This window comes from Rhinoderma darwinii, chromosome 1 (genome assembly GCF_050947455.1).
Source record: "Rhinoderma darwinii isolate aRhiDar2 chromosome 1, aRhiDar2.hap1, whole genome shotgun sequence".
Taxonomy (NCBI): domain Eukaryota; kingdom Metazoa; phylum Chordata; class Amphibia; order Anura; family Rhinodermatidae; genus Rhinoderma; species Rhinoderma darwinii.
The window spans coordinates 24,111,284-24,129,352 of NC_134687.1; the positions used below are offsets into that span (position 1 = coordinate 24,111,284).

Below are 18,069 nucleotides of genomic sequence, written 5' to 3' on the forward strand. Positions count from 1 at the left end.
TTTTCATCTTTCACAACCTCCGTCTGGTGGTTGTGGTATGTTTTTGTAGTATATATTTTTGCTGGGTATGTTTTCCCCCCCTTCATTTGTGCCTACCCATTGTTGTGCACAGACTGAAGTTTTGGCACATTTTTGCTTTTTCTATTTGTGCACTTGCCTATCTACGTCCCACCTCTGTACCAGATATGCACTATAAATATTTAGCTAGGCCATTAATAGGGTATCTAGGGTTAGGTTGGAGGTTGAAGTCATCCCTTGAGCGGGGGTGTTACTCAGACTAGGAAGGGTCAGTGTTTTTTCTTGTTCTCTCCACTCAATGAACAAAAGAAAATCACCCCCTCCCCTCACCCGTATTATTATTTTTTGCATCATTATTTGGAGGGATAATCATTTTTCCTTTTTTATCCCAATATATTAATTAAAGGTTACATTCTACTTTGTCATTTTTTTTTGATCAGCTGATTTTTTCTGTGATTTCTTTTTTGACTACATAATCGCTGACTAAACTTTTGGCCTGCCAAAGCCGCCTTATTACCCCACTGAGGCATCAGGAAGTATGTGAAGGCTGAATGTAAAACAATGACACTGCGACATGAAAACAAGCAAGACATAGGAAAAACATGCAGCAAGACGTAAGATTGTGAGGCTGTGCCATCTCAGTACTAGGAGAAATTGTATTGCAAATAAGAACTTAAATTGAATATATCCATAAACAAATTTATACAAACAACCTTCTGCTCACCTGAGGTACTTGGTGAATACGGTTTAAGTACAGTTTTGGCTTTTTTCCTACCTGAAAATCCAATGATAGTAATCCAGTGCAGCTATGTTCTTCTCACCTGTAATGTTCCCAGCTCCACCTGTTGGTACCACTATTTCCACTAGAGGCAGCATGTCATTGGACTCAGTTGGAGCACATTGGTAATACCCATAGAAGAAGTGGGCAATCTGCACCATCACTCGCGCCCAGTTCACTGAGTTTGTGCTCATCAGATTATGCTTCTTCACAAAATTAGTGTCCCTGAAGAGTTTTTTGATGGGTTCATCCAACTCATCTGATGTTCCATCAACTATACAAAAAATTTCATGAAAACAGAATGGATGTAAACGTTTGACATTGAGCATTTCATCAATATCTCATGAACTTGGAGGATCCACCTTGAAATTAACAGGGTGGAATCTCTGACTGCCTGCAATGATATCTTCGGACTTGTCTTTGAAAAATGACGGAATATTAGGGGTGTAAGTTAAAACTCCTGGGCTCCAGTATCTGTTACAAGGCCCCCAACTACTATGTGCCATTTTTAAAAAAAAACTGGTGTCTTCTTATATTGCAGTGGGGCCTTTGAATTACCATTAGGAATCAGGGCCCAATTGTGACTGCTACGACTGAACTCCCTATAGTTAAACCCCTGCAGAAGATAGCATCAAGGCTAACTACATTGCAGTAAATGTATATCCTACTTAATTTAATATTATATATTCTCACCACCCGCAGCTCAGTGTCTTCTGTAGGGTGTGTAAGATATCGTAACATGGCAATCACTTCACCATTTATCTGGATGACCATCATAACAGTACAATATACTGAAGTGGTCCAAATAACCTCTATCTGCTATGTAAGAGATTCCTTCTCCATATTACACAGGTTTGTTTTAAGTGCCACACATTTAGGCAACAGGAAGCATGAGACGGCTGCACAAGAAATCTGCAGTAAAGGGTGAAAATATCCAAGACAATGAGGAAAAATAATTATTTTATGACGTGCTATTTATCTACGGACCGGTAGCAGAGGGTAACTTAAAGCTCCTCGGCCCCAATACAAAATTTGTAAGAGGATCATATGTCTATCTTACGCCACTAATACTACTGGCTTTCACATACTGGGCAGAAGGATCTTTTGGCCATCCTTATTCTCCAGATGCAACCACAACTGCTGCACCCCCTATACCTAGGTAATAAAATAACTGAAGGTGGAATGCTTAATTAAAAATACCTCTCAGCTCTCCTGTGTGGTGTAGTGTAGAGGATGTGTCAGCTCTCCTGTGTGGTGTAGTATAGAGGATCTGTCAGCTGTCCTGTGTCGTGTAGTATAGAGGATGTGTCAGCTCTCTTGTGTGGTGTAGTATAGAGGAACTGTCAGCTCTCCTGTGTAGTGTAGTATAGAGGATCTGTCAGCTCTCCAGTGTGGTGTATTATAGAGGATCTATCGGCTCTCCTGTGTGGTGTAGTAAAAAGGGCCTGTCAGCTCTCCTGTGTGATGTAGTATAGAGGAGCTGTCAGTTCTCCTGTGTGGTGTAGTATAGAGGAGCTGTCAGCTCTCCTGTGTGGCGTAGTATAGAGGAGCTGTCAGCTCTACTCAGTGGTGTAGTATAGAGGAACTGTCAGTTCTCCTGTGTGGTGTAGTATAGAGGAGCTGTCAGCTCTCCTGTGTGGTGTAGTATAGAGGATCTGTCAGCTCTCCTGTGTGGTGTAGTATAGAGGAGCTGTCAGCTATACTCTGTGGTGTAGTATGGAAGAGCTGTCAGTTCTCCTGTGTGGTGTAGTATAGAGGATCTGTCAGTTCTCCTATGTGGTGTAGTATAGAGGATCTGTCAGCTCTCCTGTGTGGTGTAGTATATAGGAGCTGTAAGCTCTCCTGTGTGGTGTAGTATAGAGGAGATGTCAGCTCTGCTGTGTGGTGTAGTATAGAGGATATTTCAGCTCTCCTGTGTCATGTAGTATAGATGAGCTGTCAACTCTCCTGTGTGGTGTAGTATAGAGGATATGTCAGCTCTCCTGTGTGGTGCAGTATAGAGGATCTGTCAGCTCTCCTGTGTGGTGTAGTAGAGGATCTGTCAGACCTCCTGTGGGGTGTAGTATAGAGGATTTGACAGCTCTCCTGTGTGGTGTGGTGTAGTATAGAGGAGATGTCAGCTCTCCTGTGTGGTGTAGTATAGCGGAGCTGTCAGTTCTCCTCTGTGGTGTAGTATAGAGGAGCTGTAAGTTCTCCTGTGTGGTGTAGTATAGAGGAGCTGTCAGCTCTCCTGTGTGGTGTAGTATAGAGGAACTGTCAGACCTCCTGTGGGGTGTAGTATAGAGGATCTGTCAGCTCTCCTGTTTTGTGTAGTATAGAGGATCTGTCAGCTCTCCTGTGTGGTGTAGTATAGAGGTTCTGTCAGACCTCCTGTGTGGTGTAGTATAGAGGATCTTTCAGACCTCCTGTGTGGTGTAGTATAGAGGATCTGTCACCTTTCCTGTGTGGTGTAGTATAGAGGATCTTTAAGACCTCCTGTGGGGTGTAGTATAGAGGAGCTATCAGCTCTCCTTTGTAGTGTAGTATAGAGGAGCTGTCAGCTCTCCTGTGTGGTGTAGTATAGAGGATCTGTCAGTTCTCCTGTGTGGTGTAGTATAGAGGAGCTGTCAGCTCTACTCTGCGGTGTAGTATGGAGGAGCTGTCAGTTCTCCTGTGTGGTGTAGTATAGAGGATCTGTCAGTTCTCCTATGTGGTGTAGTATAGAGGATCTGTCAGCTCTCCTGTGTGGTGTAGTATAGAGGAGCTGTCAGCTCTCCTGTGTGATGTAGTATAGAGGAGATGTCAGCTCTGCTGTGTGGTGTAGTATAGAGGATATTTCAGCTCTCCTGTGGGGTGTAGTATAGAAGATATGTCAGCTCTCCTGTGTGGTGTAATATAGAGGGTATGTTAACTCTCCTGTGTGGTGTAGTATAGAGAAGCTGTCAGCTCTCCTGTGTGGAGTTGTATAGAGAAGCTGTCAGCTCTCCTGTGTGGAGTTGTATAGAGGATCTGTCAGCTCTCCTGTGGGATGTAGTATAGAGGATATGTCAGCTCTCCTGTGTGGTGTAATATAGAGAGTATGTTAGCTCTCCTGTGTGGTGTAGTATAGAGAAGCTGTCAGCTCTCCTGTGTGGAGTTGTATAGAGGATCTGTCAGCTCTCCTGTGGGGTGTAGTATAGAGGATCTGTCAGCTCTCCTGTGGGGTGTAGTATAGAGGATCTGTCAGCTCTCCTGTGTGGTGTAGTATAGAGGATCTCTCAGCTCTCCTGTGTGGTGTAGTATAGAGGAGCTGTCAGCTCTCCTGTGTGGTGTAGAATAGAGGAGCTGTCAGCTCTCCTGTGTGGTGTAGTATAAAGGAGCTGTCAGCTCTCCTGTGGTGTAGTATAGAAGATCTGTCAGTTCTCCTGTGTTGTGTAGTATAGAGGATCTGTCAGCTCTCCTGTGTGGTGTAGTACAGAGGATCTGTCAGCTCTCCTGTGTGGTGTAGTATAGAGGATCTGTCAGACCTCCTGTGGGGTGTAGTATAGAGGATCTGTCAGCTCTCCTGTGTGGTGTAGTATAGAGGAGATGTCAGCTCTCCTGTGTGGTGTAGTATAGAGGATCTGTCAGCTCTCCTGTGTGGTGCAGTATAGAGGATGTCAGCTCTCCTGTGTGGTGTAGTAGAGGATCTGTCAGACCTCCTGTGGGGTGTAGTATAGAGGATTTGACAGCTCTCCTGTGTGGTGTAGTATAGAGGAGATGTCAGCTCTCCTGTGTGGTGTAGTATAGCGGAGCTGTCAGCTCACCTGTGTGGTGTAGTATAGAGGAGCTGTAAGTTCTCCTGTGTGGTGTAGTATAGAGGAGCTGTCAGCTCTCCTGTGTGGTGTAGTATAGAGGAGCTGTCAGACCTCCTGTGGGGTGTAGTATAGAGGATCTGTCAGCTCTCCAGTGTTGTGTAGTATAGAGGATCTGTCAGCTCTCCTGTGGTGTAGTATAGAGGAGCTGTCAGTTCTCCTGTGTTGTGTAGTATAGAGGATCTGTCAGCTCTCCTGTGTTGTGTAGTATAGAGGATCTGTCAGCTCTCCTGTGTGGTGTAGTATAGAGGATCTGTCACCTCTCCTGTGTGGTGTAGTATAGAGGATCTTTCAGACCTCCTGTGGGGTGTAGTATAGAGGAGCTATCAGCTCTCCTTTGTAGTGTAGTATAGAGGAGCTGTCAGCTCTCCTGTGTGGTGTAGTATAGAGGATCTGTCAGTTCTCCTGTGTGGCGTAGTATAGAGGATCTGTCAGCTCTCCTGTGTGGTATAGTATAGAGGAGCTGTCAGCTCTACTCTGTGGTGTAGTATGGAGGAGCTGTCAGTTCTCCTGTGTGGTGTAGTATAGAGGATCTGTCAGTTCTCCTATGTGGTGTAGTATAGAGGATCTGTCAGCTCTCCTGTGTGGTGTAGTATAGAGGAGCTGTCAGCTCTCCTGTGTGATGTAGTATAGAGGAGATGTCAGCTCTGCTGTGTGGTGTAGTATAGAGGATATTTCAGCTCTCCTGTGTCATGTAGTATAGATGAGCTGTCAACTCTCCTGTGTGGTGTAGTATACAGGATATGTCAGCTCTCTTGTGTGGTGTAGTATAGAGTATCTTTCAGCTCTCCTGTGGGATGTAGTATAGAGGATATGTCAGCTCTCCTGTGTGGTGTAATATAGAGAGTATGTTAGCTCTCCTGTGTGGTGTAGTATAGAGAAACTGTCAGCTCTCCTGTGTGGAGTTGTATAGAGGATCTGTCAGCTCTCCTGTGGGGTGTAGTATAGAGGATCTGTCAGCTCTCCTGTGTGGTGTAGTATAGAGGATCTCTCAGCTCTCCTGTGTGGTGTAGTATAGAGGAGCTGTCAGCTCTCCTGTGTGGTGTAGAATAGAGGAGCTGTCAGCTCTCCTGTGTGGTGTAGTATAAAGGAGCTGTCAGCTCTCCTGTGGTGTAGTATAGAAGATCTGTCAGTTCTCCTGTATTGTGTAGTATAGAGGATCTGTCAGCTCTCCTGTGTGGTGTAGTATAGAGGATCTGTCAGCTCTCCTGTGTGGTGTAGTATAGAGGATCTGTCAGACCTCCTGTGGGGTGTAGTATAGAGGATCTGTCAGCTCTCCTGTGTGGTGTAGTATAGAGGAGATGTCAGCTCTCCTGTGTGGTGTAGTATAGAGGATCTGTCAGCTCTCCTGTGTGGTGCAGTATAGAGGATCTGTCAGCTCTCCTGTGTGGTGTAGTAGAGGATCTGTCAGACCTCCTGTGGGGTGTAGTATAGAGGATTTGACAGCTCTCCTGTGTGGTGTAGTATAGAGGAGCTGTAAGTTCTCCTGTGTGGTGTAGTATAGAGGAGCTGTCAGCTCTCCTGTGTGGTGTAGTATAGAGGAGCTGTCAGACCTCCTGTGGGGTGTAGTATAGAGGATCTGTCAGCTCTCCTGTGTTGTGTAGTATAGAGGATCTGTCAGCTCTCCTGTGGTGTAGTATAGAGGAGCTGTCAGTTCTCCTGTGTTATGTAGTATAGAGGATCTGTCAGCTCTCGTGTGTGGTGTAGTATAGAGGATCTGTCAGACCTCCTGTGTGGTGTAGTATAGAGGATCTGTCAGACCTCCTGTGTGGTGTAGTATAGAGGATCTGTCACCTCTCCTGTGTGGTGTAGTATAGAGGATCTTTCAGACCTCCTGTGGGGTGTAGTATAGAGGAGCTATCAGCTCTCCTTTGTAGTGTAGTATAGAGGAGCTGTCAGCTCTCCTGTGTGGTGTAGTATAGAGGATCTGTCAGTTCTCCTGTGTGGCATAGTATAGAGGATCTGCCAGCTCTCCTGTGTGGCGTAGTATAGAGGAGCTGTCAGCTCTACTCTGTGGTGTAGTATGGAGGAGCTGTCAGTTCTCCTGTGTGGTGTAGTATAGAGGATCTGTCAGTTCTCCTATGTGGTGTAGTATAGAGGATCTGTCAGCTCTCCTGTGTGGTGTAGCATAGAGGAGCTGTCAGCTCTCCTGTGTGGTGTAGTATAGAGGAGATGTCAGCTCTGCTGTGTGGTGTAGTATAGAGGATATTTCAGCTCTCCTGTGTCATGTAGTATAGATGAGCTGTCAACTCTCCTGTGTGGTGTAGTATAGAGGATATGTCAGCTCTCTTGTGTGGTGTAGTATAGAGGATCTGTCAGCTCTGGGGTGTAGTATAGAGGATATGTCAGCTCTCCTGTGTGGTGTAATATAGAGGGTATATTAGCTCTCCTGTGTGGTGTAGTATAGAGAAGCTGTCCGCTCTCATGTGTGGAGTTGTATAGAGGATCTGTCAGCTCTCCTGTGGGGTGTAGTATAGAGGATCTGTCAGCTCTCCTGTGGGGTGTAGTATAGAGGATCTCTCAGATCTCCTGTGTGGTGTAGTATAGAGGAGCTGTCAGCTCTCCTGTGTGGTGTAGAATAGAGGAGCTGTCAGATCTCCTGTGTGGTGTAGTATAGAGGAGCTGTCAGCTCTCCTGTGGTGTAGTATAGAAGATTTGTCAGTTCTCCTATGTTGTGTAGTATAGAGGATCTGTCAGCTCTCCTGTGTGGTATAGTATAGAGGATCTGTCAGCTCTCCTGTGTGGTGTAGTATAGAGGATCTGTCAGACCTCCTGTGGGGTGTAGTATAAAGGATCTGTCAGCTCTCCTGTGTGGTGTAGTATAGAGGAGATGTCAGCTCTCCTGTGTGGTGTAGTATGGAGGATCTGTCAGCTCTCCTGTGTGGTGCAGTATAGAGGATCTGTCAGCTCTCCTGTGTGGTGTAGTAGAGGATCTGTCAGACCTCCTGTGGGGTGTAGTATAGAGGATTTCACAGCTCTCCTGTGTGGTGTAGTATAGAGGAGCTGTAAGTTCTCCTGTGTGGTGTAGTATAGAGGAGCTGTCAGCTCTCCTGTGTGGTGTAGTATAGAGGAGCTGTCAGACCTCCTGTTTGGTGTAGTATAGAGGATCTGTCAGCTCTCCTGTGTTGTGTAGTATAAAGGATCTGTCAGCTCTCCTGTGGTGTAGTATAGAGGAGCTGTCAGTTCTCCTGTGTTGTGTAGTATAGAGGATCTGTCAGCTCTCCTGTGTGGTGTAGTATAGAGGATCTGTCAGACCTCCTGTGTGGTGTAGTATAGAGGATCTGTCAGACCTCCTGTGTGGTGTAGTATAGAGGATCTGTCAGCTCTCCTGTGTGGTGTAGTATAGAGGATCTGTCAGCTCTCCTGTGTGGTGTAGTATAGAGGATCTGTCAGACCTCCTGTGGGGTGTAGTATAGAGGATCTGTCAGCTCTCCTGTGTGGTGTAGTATAGAGGAGATGTCAGCTCTCCTGTGTGGTGTAGTATAGAGGATCTGTCAGCTCTCCTGTGTGGTGCAGTATAGAGGATCTGTCAGCTCTCCTGTGTGGTGTAGTAGAGGATCTGTCAGACCTCCTGTGGGGTGTAGTATAGAGGATTTGACAGCTCTCCTGTGTGGTGTAGTATAGAGGAGATGTCAGCTCTCCTGTGTGGTGTAGTATAGTGGAGCTGTCAGCTCTCCTGTGTGGTGTAGTATAGAGGAGCTGTAAGTTCTCCTGTGTGGTGTAGTATAGAGGAGCTGTCAGCTCTCCTGTGTGGTGTAGTATAGAGGAGCTGTCAGACCTCCTGTGGGGTGTAGTATAGAGGATCTGTCAGCTCTCCTGTGTTGTGTAGTATAGAGGATCTGTCAGCTCTCCTGTGGTGTAGTATAGAGGAGCTGTCAGTTCTCCTGTGTTGTGTAGTATAGAGGATCTGTCAGCTCTCCTGTGTGGTGTTGTATAGAGGATCTGTCAGTTCTCCTGTGTGGCGTAGTATAGAGGATCTGTCAGCTCTCCTGTGTGGTGTAGTATAGAGGATCTGTCAGCTCTACTCTGTGGTGTAGTATGGAGGAGCTGTCAGTTCTCCTGTGTGGTGTAGTATAGAGGATCTGTCAGTTCTCCTATGTGGTGTAGTATAGAGGATCTGTCAGCTCTCCTGTGTGGTGTAGTATAGAGGAGCTGTCAGCTCTCCTGTGTGGTGTAGTATAGAGGAGATGTCAGCTCTGCTGTGTGGTGTAGTATAGAGGATATTTCAGCTCTCCTGTGTCATGTAGTATAGATGAGCTGTCAACTCTCCTGTGTGGTGTAGTATACAGGATATGGCAGCTCTCTTGTGTGGTGTAGTATAGAGGATCTGTCAGCTCTCCTGTGGGATGTAGTATAGAGGATATGTCAGCTCTCCTGTGTGGTGTAATATAGAGAGTATGTTAGCTCTCCTGTGTGGTGTAGTATAGAGAAGCTGTCAGCTCTCCTGTGTGGAGATGTATAGAGGATCTGTCGGCTCTCCTGTGGGGTGTAGTATAGAGGATCTGTCAGCTCTCCTGTGGGGTGTAGTATAGAGGATCTGTCAGCTCTCCTGTGTGGTGTAGTATAGAGGATCTCTCAGCTCTCCTGTGTGGTGTAGTATAGAGGAGCTGTCAGCTCTCCTGTGTGGTGTAGAATAGAGGAGCTGTCAGCTCTCCTGTGTGGTGTAGTATAAAGGAGCTGTCAGCTCTCCTGTGGTGTAGTATAGAAGATCTGTCAGTTCTCCTGTGTTGTGTAGTATAGAGGATCTGTCAGCTCTCCTGTGTGGTGTAGTATAGAGGATCTGTCAGCTCTCCTGTGTGGTGTAGTATAGAGGATCTGTCAGACCTCCTGTGGGGTGTAGTATAGAGGATCTGTCAGCTCTCCTGTGTGGTGTAGTATAGAGGAGATGTCAGCTCTCCTGTGTGGTGTAGTATAGAGGATCTGTCAGCTCTCCTGTGTGGTGCAGTATAGAGGATCTGTCAGCTCTCCTGTGTGGTGTAGTAGAGGATCTGTCAGACCTCCTGTGGGGTGTAGTATAGAGGATTTGACAGCTCTCCTGTGTGGTGTAGTATAGAGGAGATGTCAGCTCTCCTGTGTGGTGTAGTATAGCGGAGCTGTCAGCTCTCCTGTGTGGTGTAGTATAGAGGAGCTGTAAGTTCTCCTGTGTGGTGTAGTATAGAGGAGCTGTCAGCTCTCCTGTGTGGTGTAGTATAGAGGAGCTGTCAGACCTCCTGTGGGGTGTAGTATAGAGGATCTGTCAGCTCTCCTGTGTTGTGTAGTATAGAGGATCTGTCAGCTCTCCTGTGGTGTAGTATAGAGGAGCTGTCAGTTCTCCTGTGTTGTGTAGTATAGAGGATCTGTCAGCTCTCCTGTGTGGTGTAGTATAGAGGATCTGTCAGACCTCCTGTGTGGTGTAGTATAGAGGATCTGTCACCTCTCCTTTGTGGTGTAGTATAGAGGATCTTTCAGACCTCCTGTGGGGTGTAGTATAGAGGAGCTGTCAGCTCTACTCTGTGGTGTAGTATGGAGGAGCTGTCAGTTCTCCTGTGTGGTGTAGTATAGAGGATCTGTCAGTTCTCCTATGTGGTGTAGTATAGAGGATCTGTCAGCTCTCCTGTGTGGTGTAGCATAGAGGAGCTGTCAGCTCTCCTGTGTGGTGTAGTATAGAGGAGATGTCAGCTCTGCTGTGTGGTGTAGTATAGAGGATATTTCAGCTCTCCTGTGTCATGTAGTATAGATGAGCTGTCAACTCTCCTGTGTGGTGTAGTATAGAGGATATGTCAGCTCTCTTCTGTGGTGTAGTATAGAGGATCTGTCAGCTCTCCTGTGGGGTGTAGTATAGAGGATATGTCAGCTCTCCTGTGTGGTGTAATATAGAGGGTATATTAGCTCTCCTGTGTGGTGTAGTATAGAGAAGCTGTCAGCTCTCCTGTGTGGAGTTGTATAGAGGATCTGTCAGCTCTCCTGTGGGGTGTAGTATAGAGGATCTGTCAGCTCTCCTGTGGGGTGTAGTAGAGTATCTGTCAGCTCTCCTGTGTGGTGTAGTATAGAGGATCTCTCAGATCTCCTGTGTGGTGTAGTATAGAGGAGCTGTCAGCTCTCCTGTGTGGTGTAGAATAGAGGAGCTGTCAGCTCTCCTGTGTGGTGTAGTATAGAGGAGCTGTCAGCTCTCCTGTGGTGTAGTATAGAAGATCTGTCAGTTCTCCTGTGTTGTGTAGTATAGAGGATCTGTCAGCTCTCCTGTGTGGTGTAGTATAGAGGATCTGTCAGCTCTCCTGTGTGGTGTAGTATAGAGGATCTGTCAGACCTCCTGTGGGGTGTAGTATAAAGGATCTGTCAGCTCTCCTGTGTGGTGTAGTATAGAGGATCTGTCAGCTCTCCTGTGTGGTGTAGTATAGAGGATCTGTCAGACCTCCTGTGGGGTGTAGTATAAAGGATCTGTCAGCTCTCCTGTGTGGTGTAGTATAGAGGAGATGTCAGCTCTCCTGTGTGGTGTAGTATGGAGGATCTGTCAGCTCTCCTGTGTGGTGCAGTATAGAGGATCTGTCAGCTCTCCTGTGTGGTCTAGTAGAGGATCTGTCAGACCTCCTGTGGGGTGTAGTATAGAGGATTTCACAGCTCTCCTGTGTGGTGTAGTATAGAGGAGCTGTAAGTTCTCCTGTGTGGTGTAGTATAGAGGAGCTGTCAGCTCTCCTGTGTGGTGTAGTATAGAGGAGCTGTCAGACCTCCTGTTTGGTGTAGTATAGAGGATCTGTCAGCTCTCCTGTGTTGTGTAGTATAAAGGATCTGTCAGCTCTCCTGTGGTGTAGTATAGAGGAGCTGTCAGTTCTCCTGTGTTGTGTAGTATAGAGGATCTGTCAGCTCTCCTGTGTGGTGTAGTATAGAGGATCTGTCAGACCTCCTGTGTGGTGTAGTATAGAGGATCTGTCAGACCTCCTGTGTGGTGTAGTATAGAAGATCTGTCAGCTCTCCTGTGTGGTGTAGTATAGAGGATCTGTCAGCTCTCCTGTGTGGTGTAGTATAGAGGATCTGTCAGACCTCCTGTGGGGTGTAGTATAGAGGATCTGTCAGCTCTCCTGTGTGGTGTAGTATAGAGGAGATGTCAGCTCTCCTGTGTGGTGTAGTATAGAGGATCTGTCAGCTCTCCTGTGTGGTGCAGTATAGAGGATCTGTCAGCTCTCCTGTGTGGTGTAGTAGAGGATCTGTCAGACCTCCTGTGGGGTGTAGTATAGAGGATTTGACAGCTCTCCTGTGTGGTGTAGTATAGAGGAGATGTCAGCTCTCCTGTGTGGTGTAGTATAGCGGAGCTGTCAGCTCTCCTGTGTGGTGTAGTATAGAGGAGCTGTAAGTTCTCCTGTGTGGTGTAGTATAGAGGAGCTGTCAGCTCTCCTGTGTGGTGTAGTATAGAGGAGCTGTCAGACCTCCTGTGGGGTGTAGTATAGAGGATCTGTCAGCTCTCCTGTGTTGTGTAGTATAGAGGATCTGTCAGCTCTCCTGTGGTGTAGTATAGAGGAGCTGTCAGTTCTCCTGTGTTGTGTAGTATAGAGGATCTGTCAGCTCTCCTGTGTGGTGTTGTATAGAGGATCTGTCAGTTCTCCTGTGTGGCGTAGTATAGAGGATCTGTCAGCTCTCCTGTGTGGTGTAGTATAGAGGATCTGTCAGCTCTACTCTGTGGTGTAGTATGGAGGAGCTGTCAGTTCTCCTGTGTGGTGTAGTATAGAGGATCTGTCAGTTCTCCTATGTGGTGTAGTATAGAGGATCTGTCAGCTCTCCTGTGTGGTGTAGTATAGAGGAGCTGTCAGCTCTCCTGTGTGGTGTAGTATAGAGGATATTTCAGCTCTCCTGTGTCATGTAGTATAGAGGATCTGTCAGCTCTCCTGTGTGGTGTAGTATAGAGGAGATGTCAGCTCTCCTGTGTGGTGTAGTATAGAGGATCTGTCAGCTCTCCTGTGTGGTGCAGTATAGAGGATCTGTCAGCTCTCCTGTGTGGTGTAGTAGAGGATCTGTCAGACCTCCTGTGGGGTGTAGTATAGAGGATTTGACAGCTCTCCTGTGTGGTGTAGTATAGAGGAGCTGTAAGTTCTCCTGTGTGGTGTAGTATAGAGGAGCTGTCAGCTCTCCTGTGTGGTGTAGTATAGAGGAGCTGTCAGACCTCCTGTGGGGTGTAGTATAGAGGATCTGTCAGCTCTCCTGTGTTGTGTAGTATAGAGGATCTGTCAGCTCTCCTGTGGTGTAGTATAGAGGAGCTGTCAGTTCTCCTGTGTTATGTAGTATAGAGGATCTGTCAGCTCTCGTGTGTGGTGTAGTATAGAGGATCTGTCAGACCTCCTGTGTGGTGTAGTATAGAGGATCTGTCAGACCTCCTGTGTGGTGTAGTATAGAGGATCTGTCACCTCTCCTGTGTGGTGTAGTATAGAGGATCTTTCAGACCTCCTGTGGGGTGTAGTATAGAGGAGCTATCAGCTCTCCTTTGTAGTGTAGTATAGAGGAGCTGTCAGCTCTCCTGTGTGGTGTAGTATAGAGGATCTGTCAGTTCTCCTGTGTGGCGTAGTATAGAGGATCTGCCAGCTCTCCTGTGTGGCGTAGTATAGAGGAGCTGTCAGCTCTACTCTGTGGTGTAGTATGGAGGAGCTGTCAGTTCTCCTGTGTGGTGTAGTATAGAGGATCTGTCAGTTCTCCTATGTGGTGTAGTATAGAGGATCTGTCAGCTCTCCTGTGTGGTGTAGCATAGAGGAGCTGTCAGCTCTCCTGTGTGGTGTAGTATAGAGGAGATGTCAGCTCTGCTGTGTGGTGTAGTATAGAGGATATTTCAGCTCTCCTGTGTCATGTAGTATAGATGAGCTGTCAACTCTCCTGTGTGGTGTAGTATAGAGGATATGTCAGCTCTCTTGTGTGGTGTAGTATAGAGGATCTGTCAGCTCTGGGGTGTAGTATAGAGGATATGTCAGCTCTCCTGTGTGGTGTAATATAGAGGGTATATTAGCTCTCCTGTGTGGTGTAGTATAGAGAAGCTGTCCGCTCTCATGTGTGGAGTTGTATAGAGGATCTGTCAGCTCTCCTGTGGGGTGTAGTATAGAGGATCTGTCAGCTCTCCTGTGGGGTGTAGTATAGAGGATCTCTCAGATCTCCTGTGTGGTGTAGTATAGAGGAGCTGTCAGCTCTCCTGTGTGGTGTAGAATAGAGGAGCTGTCAGATCTCCTGTGTGGTGTAGTATAGAGGAGCTGTCAGCTCTCCTGTGGTGTAGTATAGAAGATCTGTCAGTTCTCCTATGTTGTGTAGTATAGAGGATCTGTCAGCTCTCCTGTGTGGTATAGTATAGAGGATCTGTCAGCTCTCCTGTGTGGTGTAGTATAGAGGATCTGTCAGACCTCCTGTGGGGTGTAGTATAAAGGATCTGTCAGCTCTCCTGTGTGGTGTAGTATAGAGGAGATGTCAGCTCTCCTGTGTGGTGTAGTATGGAGGATCTGTCAGCTCTCCTGTGTGGTGCAGTATAGAGGATCTGTCAGCTCTCCTGTGTGGTGTAGTAGAGGATCTGTCAGACCTCCTGTGGGGTGTAGTATAGAGGATTTCACAGCTCTCCTGTGTGGTGTAGTATAGAGGAGCTGTAAGTTCTCCTGTGTGGTGTAGTATAGAGGAGCTGTCAGCTCTCCTGTGTGGTGTAGTATAGAGGAGCTGTCAGACCTCCTGTTTGGTGTAGTATAGAGGATCTGTCAGCTCTCCTGTGTTGTGTAGTATAAAGGATCTGTCAGCTCTCCTGTGGTGTAGTATAGATGAGCTGTCAGTTCTCCTGTGTTGTGTAGTATAGAGGATCTGTCAGCTCTCCTGTGTGGTGTAGTATAGAGGATCTGTCAGACCTCCTGTGTGGTGTAGTATAGAGGATCTGTCAGACCTCCTGTGTGGTGTAGTATAGAGGATCTGTCAGCTCTCCTGTGTGGTGTAGTATAGAGGATCTGTCAGCTCTCCTGTGTGGTGTAGTATAGAGGATCTGTCAGACCTCCTGTGGGGTGTAGTATAGAGGATCTGTCAGCTCTCCTGTGTGGTGTAGTATAGAGGAGATGTCAGCTCTCCTGTGTGGTGTAGTATAGAGGATCTGTCAGCTCTCCTGTGTGGTGCAGTATAGAGGATCTGTCAGCTCTCCTGTGTGGTGTAGTAGAGGATCTGTCAGACCTCCTGTGGGGTGTAGTATAGAGGATTTGACAGCTCTCCTGTGTGGTGTAGTATAGAGGAGATGTCAGCTCTCCTGTGTGGTGTAGTATAGTGGAGCTGTCAGCTCTCCTGTGTGGTGTAGTATAGAGGAGCTGTAAGTTCTCCTGTGTGGTGTAGTATAGAGGAGCTGTCAGCTCTCCTGTGTGGTGTAGTATAGAGGAGCTGTCAGACCTCCTGTGGGGTGTAGTATAGAGGATCTGTCAGCTCTCCTGTGTTGTGTAGTATAGAGGATCTGTCAGCTCTCCTGTGGTGTAGTATAGAGGAGCTGTCAGTTCTCCTGTGTTGTGTAGTATAGAGGATCTGTCAGCTCTCCTGTGTGGTGTTGTATAGAGGATCTGTCAGTTCTCCTGTGTGGCGTAGTATAGAGGATCTGTCAGCTCTCCTGTGTGGTGTAGTATAGAGGATCTGTCAGCTCTCCTGTGTGGTGTAGTATAGAGGAGCTGTCAGCTCTCCTGTGTGGTGTAGTATAGAGGAGATGTCAGCTCTGCTGTGTGGTGTAGTATAGAGGATATTTCAGCTCTCCTGTGTCATGTAGTATAGATGAGCTGTCAACTCTCCTGTGTGGTGTAGTATACAGGATATGGCAGCTCTCTTGTGTGGTGTAGTATAGAGGATCTGTCAGCTCTCCTGTGGGATGTAGTATAGAGGATATGTCAGCTCTCCTGTGTGGTGTAATATAGAGAGTATGTTAGCTCTCCTGTGTGGTGTAGTATAGAGAAGCTGTCAGCTCTCCTGTGTGGAGATGTATAGAGGATCTGTCGGCTCTCCTGTGGGGTGTAGTATAGAGGATCTGTCAGCTCTCCTGTGGGGTGTAGTATAGAGGATCTGTCAGCTCTCCTGTGTGGTGTAGTATAGAGGATCTCTCAGCTCTCCTGTGTGGTGTAGTATAGAGGAGCTGTCAGCTCTCCTGTGTGGTGTAGAATAGAGGAGCTGTCAGATCTCCTGTGTGGTGTAGTATAAAGGAGCTGTCAGCTCTCCTGTGGTGTAGTATAGAAGATCTGTCAGTTCTCCTGTGTTGTGTAGTATAGAGGATCTGTCAGCTCTCCTGTGTGGTGTAGTATAGAGGATCTGTCAGCTCTCCTGTGTGGTGTAGTATAGAGGATCTGTCAGACCTCCTGTGGGGTGTAGTATAGAGGATCTGTCAGCTCTCCTGTGTGGTGTAGTATAGAGGAGATGTCAGCTCTCCTGTGTGGTGTAGTATAGAGGATCTGTCAGCTCTCCTGTGTGGTGCAGTATAGAGGATCTGTCAGCTCTCCTGTGTGGTGTAGTAGAGGATCTGTCAGACCTCCTGTGGGGTGTAGTATAGAGGATTTGACAGCTCTCCTGTGTGGTGTAGTATAGAGGAGATGTCAGCTCTCCTGTGTGGTGTAGTATAGCGGAGCTGTCAGCTCTCCTGTGTGGTGTAGTATAGAGGAGCTGTAAGTTCTCCTGTGTGGTGTAGTATAGAGGAGCTGTCAGCTCTCCTGTGTGGTGTAGTATAGAGGAGCTGTCAGACCTCCTGTGGGGTGTAGTATAGAGGATCTGTCAGCTCTCCTGTGTTGTGTAGTATAGAGGATCTGTCAGCTCTCCTGTGGTGTAGTATAGAGGAGCTGTCAGTTCTCCTGTGTTGTGTAGTATAGAGGATCTGTCAGCTCTCCTGTGTGGTGTAGTATAGAGGATCTGTCAGACCTCCTGTGTGGTGTAGTATAGAGGATCTGTCACCTCTCCTTTGTGGTGTAGTATAGAGGATCTTTCAGACCTCCTGTGGGGTGTAGTATAGAGGAGCTATTAGCTCTCCTTTGTAGTGTAGTATAGAGGAGCTGTCAGCTCTCCTGTGTGGCGTAGTATAGAGGATCTGTCAGCTCTCCTGTGTGGTGTAGTATAGAGGAGCTGTCAGCTCTACTCTGTGGTGTAGTATGGAGGAGCTGTCAGTTCTCCTGTGTGGTGTAGTATAGAGGATCTGTCAGTTCTCCTATGTGGTGTAGTATAGAGGATCTGTCAGCTCTCCTGTGTGGTGTAGCATAGAGGAGCTGTCAGCTCTCCTGTGTGGTGTAGTATAGAGGAGATGTCAGCTCTGCTGTGTGGTGTAGTATAGAGGATATTTCAGCTCTCCTGTGTCATGTAGTATAGATGAGCTGTCAACTCTCCTGTGTGGTGTAGTATAGAGGATATGTCAGCTCTCTTCTGTGGTGTAGTATAGAGGATCTGTCAGCTCTCCTGTGGGGTGTAGTATAGAGGATATGTCAGCTCTCCTGTGTGGTGTAATATAGAGGGTATATTAGCTCTCCTGTGTGGTGTAGTATAGAGAAGCTGTCAGCTCTCCTGTGTGGAGTTGTATAGAGGATCTGTCAGCTCTCCTGTGGGGTGTAGTATAGAGGATCTGTCAGCTCTCCTGTGGGGTGTAGTAGAGTATCTGTCAGCTCTCCTGTGTGGTGTAGTATAGAGGATCTCTCAGATCTCCTGTGTGGTGTAGTATAGAGGAGCTGTCAGCTCTCCTGTGTGGTGTAGAATAGAGGAGCTGTCAGCTCTCCTGTGTGGTGTAGTATAGAGGAGCTGTCAGCTCTCCTGTGGTGTAGTATAGAAGATCTGTCAGTTCTCCTGTGTTGTGTAGTATAGAGGATCTGTCAGCTCTCCTGTGTGGTGTAGTATAGAGGATCTGTCAGCTCTCCTGTGTGGTGTAGTATAGAGGATCTGTCAGACCTCCTGTGGGGTGTAGTATAAAGGATCTGTCAGCTCTCCTGTGTGGTGTAGTATAGAGGATCTGTCAGCTCTCCTGTGTGGTGTAGTATAGAGGATCTGTCAGACCTCCTGTGGGGTGTAGTATAAAGGATTTGTCAGCTCTCCTGTGTGGTGTAGTATAGAGGAGATGTCAGCTCTCCTGTGTGGTGTAGTATGGAGGATCTGTCAGCTCTCCTGTGTGGTGCAGTATAGAGGATCTGTCAGCTCTCCTGTGTGGTGTAGTAGAGGATCTGTCAGACCTCCTGTGGGGTGTAGTATAGAGGATTTCACAGCTCTCCTGTGTGGTGTAGTATAGAGGAGCTGTAAGTTCTCCTGTGTGGTGTAGTATAGAGGAGCTGTCAGCTCTCCTGTGTGGTGTAGTATAGAGGAGCTGTCAGACCTCCTGTTTGGTGTAGTATAGAGGATCTGTCAGCTCTCCTGTGTTGTGTAGTATAAAGGATCTGTCAGCTCTCCTGTGGTGTAGTATAGAGGAGCTGTCAGTTCTCCTGTGTTGTGTAGTATAGAGGATCTGTCAGCTCTCCTGTGTGGTGTAGTATAGAGGATCTGTCAGACCTCCTG

The 18,069-nt window shown here is 47.2% G+C and overlaps 1 protein-coding gene across 3 annotated transcripts in view; it reads right to left on the reverse strand.

The window, feature by feature from the left end:
- Positions 1-18,069, reverse strand: part of THNSL2 (threonine synthase like 2) — an 88,352-nt gene that overhangs the window by 36,697 nt on the left and 33,586 nt on the right. For all 3 annotated transcript variants that reach the window (XM_075848811.1, XM_075848810.1, XM_075848809.1), the window contains one exon: positions 840-1,070. In XM_075848811.1, the coding sequence (XP_075704926.1) occupies positions 840-1,070 (231 nt within the window). The remainder of the gene's footprint in view (positions 1-839; positions 1,071-18,069) is intronic.